This window comes from Nelumbo lutea, chromosome 5 (assembly GCF_056320005.1).
Source record: "Nelumbo lutea isolate HS-2025 chromosome 5, American lotus-T2T, whole genome shotgun sequence".
Lineage (NCBI taxonomy): Eukaryota > Viridiplantae > Streptophyta > Magnoliopsida > Proteales > Nelumbonaceae > Nelumbo > Nelumbo lutea.
This window is the reverse complement of record NC_142688.1, coordinates 45,283,269-45,292,117: the sequence shown is the minus strand read 5'-3', so window position 1 is coordinate 45,292,117 and position 8,849 is coordinate 45,283,269. Positions and strand designations below refer to the sequence as shown.

The 8,849-nt window shown below is 38.8% G+C and overlaps 1 protein-coding gene across 1 annotated transcript; it reads left to right on the top strand.

Moving 5' to 3' along the window:
• The first annotated feature begins 263 nt into the window (after positions 1 to 263).
• On the top strand, positions 264 to 8,500 carry LOC148852112 (uncharacterized). Its single transcript, XM_088945627.1, has 9 exons — positions 264 to 2,906; positions 3,010 to 3,288; positions 3,419 to 3,694; positions 3,810 to 4,085; positions 4,259 to 4,555; positions 5,001 to 5,294; positions 5,420 to 5,734; positions 7,002 to 7,091; positions 8,085 to 8,500. Exons 1-9 carry the CDS (start codon positions 264 to 266, stop codon positions 8,283 to 8,285), a joined length of 4,671 nt encoding a protein of 1,556 aa, XP_088801753.1. The 3' UTR covers positions 8,286 to 8,500.
• The last annotated feature ends 349 nt before the right edge of the window (positions 8,501 to 8,849 follow it).

Genomic DNA, 8,849 nt, shown 5'->3' with positions numbered 1-8,849 from the left:
CATACAAGCAGGACATCATCAGTTCTCAGTTGAACTAGAGCAGCTGCAACCGAAGCACATAATAGCTGCAGCTGGAAGGAGAATTCATTAAGATAAGTACACTTTGAACCTTCTTTTCGATATACAGACATGCTCTGCTGCTTTACTTCGAGTTAAATTCTTGTTCTTCAGTTCTTCTTGAAAGAAAAATATTAGGAAAAAACACATCTCGAAGTCTTTTGTTCTTGATTTCTTTAAATTGTTAATTCTCGTCCAAATCCAAAATGGAAGTAATTAGTGAAGCAGGAGCATTCATTAGTGAACCGATTCCCTCACCTCTTCCAAGCAGAGCAGCAATTCTGAAAGGGGATTTCATGGCTTTTGAGTCGAGGAAGTTAGCCATAGAAGAGGTCATTGGGGCGTTGAAGGATCCAAAGATCAACGCCATCGGGGTCTATGGGATAGGAGGGATTGGCAAGACTAGCCTGATAAAAGAAGTTAGCAAACAAGTGGAAAACGACCAGCTTTTTCATTCGGTTCTGATGGTGGCTGTGCCCCAAACACTAGACATAAGAAAGATTCAGGGAGATGTTGCTGCCATGATAGGGCTAGAATTAGGATCAGAAGAAAGCACACGTTTAAGAGCAGTTAATCTGTGCCAAAGCTTGAAAGAAGTGAATAAAATTCTTGTAATCTTAGATGAACTTTGGGAGGGAATAGAGTTGTCAGATGTAGGAATTCCTTGTGGAAGGGAACATATGGGCTGCAAGATACTATTCACCACAAGACTCAAGGAGATATGTGATGTTATGGGTAGCTCAGAGGATCAATCAACCAAAATCTTCAACCTTGGCAGCTTGACAGAAAATGAAGGTTGGGATTTGTTTAAATGGAATGCAGGTTTGCTTGTTGACTCTCCAGCATTCAAAGATGCAGCAAAGGAGGTTGCTAGAGAATGTGGAAGTCTCCCTCTGGCACTAGCCACAGTCGGAAGGGCTCTGCGAGGTAAGGAGGACATAAAAATATGGGAAAAGGCAGCTGATGAATTGAAGAAGTCTAGAACTAAACGGATTAGGGGCATTCATGAAAGAGTGTTGTCATGTCTAGAGTGGAGTTACCATCAATTACTAGATGAGGAAACGAAGCAATTTTTCTTGTTGTCTTGTCTATTCCCTGAAGATTATAATGTCAGTGTAGAGATGTTGGTGGAGTATGCAATAGGTGAGGGACTGTTTGCAGATGTAGAAACAATGGAGGAAGCAAGGCACAGAGCACAATCGATAATCAGCAACCTAAAAGATTGTTTCTTCTTGTTAAATGAAGAAGAAAATGAAGAATTCTCCCTAGGAGACACTCTTGACATAGACATAGGTTGTGTGAGAATTCATGACGTGATTCGTGACATGGGTATCTCAATTGCAACATCATCAATGGTGAGAGCAAGACAAGGATTGAAGGACTGGCCGAGGAATAGCACAGATGGAGAAGATTACCATAGAACAGTCTCGCTGATGCACAACCGGATATTGAAATTCCCCAACCAGTTGAAATACCCAGAACTCCAAACCTTGTTGTTGCAGAACAATTGTCCTTGGCAATTGCAAAAAGACGAAATGATCACAGTCCCAAATACGTTCTTTGAAGGAATGCCTGCACTCAAAGTATTGGATCTAACTGAAAATCATATTTCAGTTTTACCTCCATCACTATATTCCTTGACAAACCTTCGAACACTACGTCTGCATTGTAGGCAAACAGAACTATATGGGCTTGGAGAGATGAGAAAACTTCAGATACTTGTACTTCAAATTCACTCTAATAATACGGTGGTACTGAAAGACATGGAACAGCTAACCACTCTAAGATTGTTGAATTTGCAATGCAGATGGGGTTCCATTGTAATTCCACCTGAAAAGATATTGAACTTCTCGAAGCTAGAAGAACTATATATGAAATCTAACAACAAGTTTGTTATGGAGCAAAAGCCAGGCGGAGAAATAACCATTGATGTTAGTAATAGCTTTGCTGAGATAACACGCTTGCCCTGCTTAACTGCTTTACAAATAGGAGTAAACAATGTTGAATGCTTACCTCAAGAAGTCAGTTGTCATCCAAACTGGACAAGATTTTGCATAGGTGTCGGCATGGGCACTCATTATGGTCGTTATGCTGTCTCTACTACAATGGAAATCTCAAGATCCTTGATCCTCAATAACACCCAGATCTGCAACCTTCCAGATTGGTTTAGAAAGGGGGTCTTACTGAAGGCAGAACTATTGCATTTTTGTTATTTCAGAGAGGATTTAAAGAACATATTTGAAGAATCTGATCAAGAATATCTTTCTGAAGGTGGTTTCAAGCTGCTCATTGTTGAAAATTGTCCATGGATAGAATGTTTCCTGAATGTGATGGAATGGAATTTGAAACAGACGGTACTATTCCACCATTTGGAAGAATTACGCCTCATTGGTTTAGAAGATTTAAGGCATATCTGGCTTGGTCAACTTCCAAATGGGTCATTCAAGAAATTAAAATTCTTGAGCATTGAGAATTGTGGCAAACTGAGAAATCTCTTCTCCCCTGCTCTAGCTGAAAGCCTGTCTCAAATGGAAACAATTATAATTAGGGAATGCGAAGCGTTGGAGGAAATTGTTGTGAAGGAGGAAGAAACAGTGGTGGAAGAAAAGATTGTTTTCCCTCGATTGAAGATTTTAGTGCTCGAAGTTTTGAAGAGCATCACGAGTTTCTACCGTGGAAATGCAAGCGTCGAATGTCCACGACTGGAGAAAGTAAGATTGGTGAAATGTGAGAATATGAAGAATTTCACTTTACGGCTCCAAAATACACCAAAGCTAAAGATATTTGAAGGAGAGAAGTTCCAATTGTACGAATCTGATGTAAATGCTGCCATTCAATCCCTTTACGAGGTACGGTCTGAACATCTCTCTGAACTATAAATGCATCCAATACAAATTTAATTGCTTGTTTCTTTGTCTTCTATTTTAATAACTGCAATCCTTCTTCTCTCAGTTCCCACAGGTTTGGAGACTATTTTCCAAACTGGAAAAACCTCTGAGGGATCATTTGAAACAAAATCTCCAAGAAGAAGGTGCAAAAATCCGGCTAGATGAACTGAAAAAGTACTGGCAAGTTGACTCTGAGCTCTCGACCTTAAGCTCATTCAGAGACAAAGAAGTCTTACAGACAAAAAGATGGAGCATAGCAGCACGCTGGCTAGCCGAGCTTGAGCATAATCTTATCAGCTTGGGCCTTTTAAAATCTGAAGAAATCCCAGAGCACAACATGCAAGTAAGTCAATTGAATGGAGGAAAAAACTCTACCACAGAGCCAAACCCATATAATCTACACACCCAAAGATCACTTTAATTTTGACTTCTGATCCCTTCTTTATAACTTCCATCACTGTGTGTCTTTTCAGTTCTTGAAGACTCGGGAATTACTATACCAACTGATTCAACCTTTCAGAAAGTATTTCCGGTGGAGATACAATAAGTCAACAGAACGCCAGGAACTACGGAAACAAGAAAAAAGGTGGAGAGATGATCCTGAACTCAAGACGTTAAGCTCCTCATCACCAGCTGACGAGGCCTTGATCAGAATAAGCATAGCTGAACGCTGGCAAGGAGATTACGAGCATCAACTTATTAGTTCTGGCTTGGTGGCAGCTGGATGCACGACTGAGCACATCCGACAAGTAAGTCAATCCAGAATTCCAGATTAGCTACACTGGCTATATTTTGATTTTTGAGTGTTGTTTATTCATTAATTTGTTCGGTTTTTATAGCTGTTATCCTTGTGCTTCCATCCAGTTCCCACAGGTTTTGAAATTAGTACAACCAGCAAAGAATTCTCCGGGAAATGAAAGAGAATTGCCTATTCCTGTAATATTATTGGAAGAAGGTTATGACCCAGAAAGTGAATCAATTGTCTATAAACGCTTAGAACTAGAAGAACTCATGAAACGCTGGCAAGTAGATCCTGAGCTTATCAACTTGAGCTTATCATGGGATAGCACCTCAAAGAAGTGGATGAGAAGGAGCATAGCAAAACGCTGGCGGGCTGAGTTTTTAGATTACATGAGAGAGGTGGGTTTGAGCAATTTTCATTTCATTTTAATTGAATAAAAATCAACAAAAGCATGTTTTTATAGTTTGTGGAGGGTGCAGGGAAATACTTAATTGAAGCTATAGAAAACATTAGTACCTAAATTTGATTTCTTTTTTGACTCTATTGATAACTTTGATCCTTATGCTTTCAGTTCCGGAAGATTCATAAATTGTTTTATCGATCAATAAAACCTCTTCTAAATTATCTGCAATGGAGAGAAAGGTGGGATGACCTGCCAGAACAGGCCCTACGGCAATATGGAGAAGAACTACGAAAATGCTGGTTTGGGGGCCCTGAACTCATTAGATTAATTTCATCATCAGCTGATGAAGCCACGAGGGAGCCAATCAGAGGAAGCATAGTAGAACGCTGGCTAGTGGAGTGCGAGAATTCATTTATTTATACAGGCTTGTTGCCGGTTGGATGCACAACAGAGCATGTCCGACAAGTAAGTCACTCGACATAGCCCATTATCATGGGATTGATTTATCATTTCATGTTCTCTCCTTTCTGTGATTTCTAAGGGTCTCTTTGGTTCTCAGTTGGAATTAAAACCTGAATCCCTTAAAATTGGAATAGGAATAGTCTATTCTCTACCTGTTTGGTTCAGACAGGAATCAGAATCAAAATCCGCTAGAATGAGATTCTCATTCCTAAGAGAGTGGAGGGAATGAGAGTTCGCTGAAATGGAAGAATTCCATTCCATAAAGAATGAGAATCATATGTCAATTCCACCCAATCAGAGGTTTGTATCGGAAAGAGCCCTGACCCCTGTTCTGTTCTCACGAACCAAATGGACCCTAATTGTAGAAAGCCTGAATGCCAAATAAGACTATATGCCACAATCCACCTTAATTTTGATCGTTTTTTTCTCTATACTTTTGTGCTTTCAGTTCTTACAGGTTGTGAAGTTCTTTGTGCGATTAATGAAACCTTTAGCAAATTATATAAACTGGAGGGGTTGGTGGAATGGACAGCTAAAAGAAAGCCTGAAGGAACTCCGGGTATCTCTCCATTACAACTGGATTGTGGATCCTGAGCTTATGAAGCTAAGCTCGTCACCAGATCGAGCATTAAAGAAATCCATAAAAAGGATCATAGCAGAACGCTGGCGAATTGAGTATGAGAATGGGGTTGTTAGCCTAGGACTATTACCAGCTGAAGGCACTCCGGAGCACATCAATGAAGTAAGCCATTGACCTGAATCCAAAACTTGATGAAGATTGTAGACCCACCAAAGAAGTCTCACAGTTAGAGATTTAATCCAGTTGTTACAAGAGATTAATTATTAGTTCGACCCCTGTGCTTTCAGTTCCTGCAGGTCTTGGAATTATTACAACCAGTGATGCGACCTTTCTCATTTTGTCTGGGGTGGTATGCCTCTGCCACTCCAATAGTAAGAGAAAGCCTTGAAAAACGTGGAGAAGAACTGTTGAAACGCTGGGAAGTGGATCCTGAGCTTATCACTTTGAGCTTATCGTCAGATGAAGCCTTAAAGAAGTCAATGAGATGGAGCATTGCAGAGCGTTGGCAAGCTGAGTTTATGCTTGAGTTTGTGCAGCTTGAGAATGACCTTCTTAGCTCAGGCCATTACATGGACGAGGGAACGTTTGGCTTCATTGAAGAGGTAGATCACTAATCCCGGCCCAGGGGGGAGGAGGGGGGGTTAGACTTGGAGAAGACCAACAGTTGAATCAATAATCATGTACACAACTATGGTTTTGTTTTAGGTAAGGGTGTCAATGGACCGGTTTTGGATTGAATCCCGTCGAGTCGAAAACCAATTTGGACAGATTGGATGGACCAACAAGGCATTTTGGATTGGACCAATCCGGTCCAAAATATTTATTAGATTGGATTGGACTTGGTCCATTCATAACAAATTTATATTGGATTAGGTTGGATTAAGCCAATATTTGGTCTATTGATATAAGATGTGAATATATGTTTCAATGGACCGGGTTGAAACCAATCTAAATCAAAATGAATTTGAACAGATTGAACAGTCCAGACATTGAATTGTACCTGTCCAAATTGGTCCAAAAATTCATTAGATTGGACCTGATCCATTTATAATGGATTCACATTGGACTGGATCGGATTGGACAAAATCCAGTCCAATTGACATCCCTGGTTTTAGGCCCCCCAAGGATTGTCTTAATAGATGTTCTCTGTTTGGGATATGACCTGATGACCATGATCAGATTAAATGTTGTTCCATGGTGGCAGCAATCCCTTGCGACCACCCAGTGAAATATGGACAGACTGGTGGTGCAAATAAATTCATTACAGTCGCGTGAATTGCTCTCTACTTTGCTGGTGTATCCATTTTTCATTGGTGGTTGCGGGGCAATGCTGTAGCAAATGTTAAATCCGTTCCAAACATTAATGGCCACCTCAATAATAAACAGTTTGGAATTGAAAATAGAAATTATGTTTTGATACATTTTCTTTGTTTATTGGAATGGTAATTTCTGCCGAGCCACCCATCTAAGATCCTAAGTCAAAGATTGATTGAATCACCCATTTGATCAAATAAAAAGGATCAGGTTGGGTTGAGTTGAAAGTACATGCTAGGGCTCCAATTGAAGTTGCATTTGTCTATCGGCTTTGGTTGTAAGCTTGTGATTCTCTTTGCCTCCACTTCTGCCATCACCATTGCAATTCTGTTGTGTGTATGCTTTCACTTCTACCACTACCACCATAATTACCTTTCACCCTCTCTCTTCTTCCCTCCTTACTCTCCACAACTGCCGTTCTCTATAAAGTTACATTTTTTCTGTATGTTTTTAGGTACTTTTTTGTTTTCTTCTTCTTTTTCTTCTTCTTCTCTCCCTTTCTCTCGATCTCTGTTCTGCAATCAGGATTCTTATATCAGGGCTTTGGTTTTGCAGAGCAAGGGGAACAAGAGGAGCTCTAATCTCGACTCTATAGTTTCCCTTTTTATGGGTGATATTCAATCCACTCCTGATCTCGGTATTCAGGTATGTCTCCATTTGCTCCCATCTTCTTCTAAAAGGCTCATCCATACTTTCATTGATTGATTTTTTTTCTTTGTTTTGTTACATTTTAATGTGCCACTTTTTTTTGGATGAATGGGAAAAAAAAAAAAAAAAGCGTCACTTAGGGGTGGCAAATGGATGGGCTGGATTATGTTGGTTGCGAGCTGAATACTAACCCATCCATGAACCACCCACGCCTAATAATAACCAATTTTTGTAGAATTTGCTAGTTTGCAACTTAAATACTCCCATCTTTTGATCCATTTAAATATTTAAAGCTGATTTAGATAACAATGCCTTGGGTCTCTCATACACTGACATTTGGTGTAGTACCAGATTGGTCAACCCATAGACCTGAAGAATGTATTGGTGGTTCTGCAACTAATATTAATTTCGGAAAAAGAGGTCTTGTTAGTCATACATGGAAGGTGCTTTGGGTTTTTTTTTTTTTTTTTTCATGCATAGAGAGTGGAAGATGAGTTCAAAGACTCCTTTTGACATTCAACAACAAAAAAATAGATTTGTTTCTGAAAGTGAAAAAATGTGTTCTTGAATTTCTGGTTTAACTAACATATTTTTTTCTAGCAATCAATGTATCATATAATATCTGTACTTCAAAATTAGTTTTTGTTTTAGAAATCAATGTTTTGATGGTTTCAAAAGAATGGACTGTTTCTTGAAAGAAAACTAGCATGTTTTCACTTCTCAAAGAACAAACAAAGTTCAAGAACATGTTTGATTAATTTTTTAGGTGACGTGGTGATTTTTTTTTTTAAATATTAATTCATGTTATAAAACATACCCTTCTTGATAAAACGAATACTCAAGTGACTATCTTAAATACTGTCATTTTATTTTTTTAATTTGAGGAGAGCCACATATAATTTTGATGTTAAAAAGACATTAGAGTAAAGTACTAAAACTAAAAAGGATGAAAAGTTCATTATTTACAAATTTTCTTTATTTGTTGCATAGGAATTAAAAGAAGGTGATGAAGATGATGATGAAGAAGAGGAGGAGGAGGAGGAGGAGGAGGAGGTAGATGTGGAGGGCGAGGGGGAGGGAGAGTGGGAAGAAGAAGAAGAAGAAGAAGAGGAAGAAGAAGAAGTAGAAGAATTTGATGATGATGATGATGGTGAAGAGGAAGAGGAGATACAGCATGCATCTTGGCGTTAAGAAGAAAATGTAGGTCCAAAAAATTGAGGTATTTAATGTTTAGGCATATTTTTTACCTAAAAAACTCTATTTTGAGAGAATCATAAATTTTATTTTTAATGTGTTCTTACGTCCATTAAAGAATAGAACAAAGATGATTAAGATCCAAAGAGTTTCAAAATATTTCATGTTTATGCATTTGTTAAACAAGGTTAAAATGAAATTGTTGATAGCAACTCTGTATTGGGAATGGAAGGCAATCTGTATTAATACCCAGATGAGCGTGGCAAGTTATGTATAAAGCAAATGGTTAAAATTATTAACTTATTATCAAGGTTTTAAAAACTGACCCGGAAACAGTACTGTTCTGGCCACCGGTTTCTGGATCAGCGGTTAAACTGTCCGAGTTAAGTGGTTTGAACAGTTTGAGCATCTTATCCATTGGATTGGAATATTAAGGTAAGGTGCATATTATATAAGAGAAAATAAAGGTTGAAACTTGAAAGAAAACTGAAAGAGTTTAGAAGAAGAGGAGGAGGACTTGCAGGCTTGCAGCGGCGACGACGATGACGACAGTGACGGCGA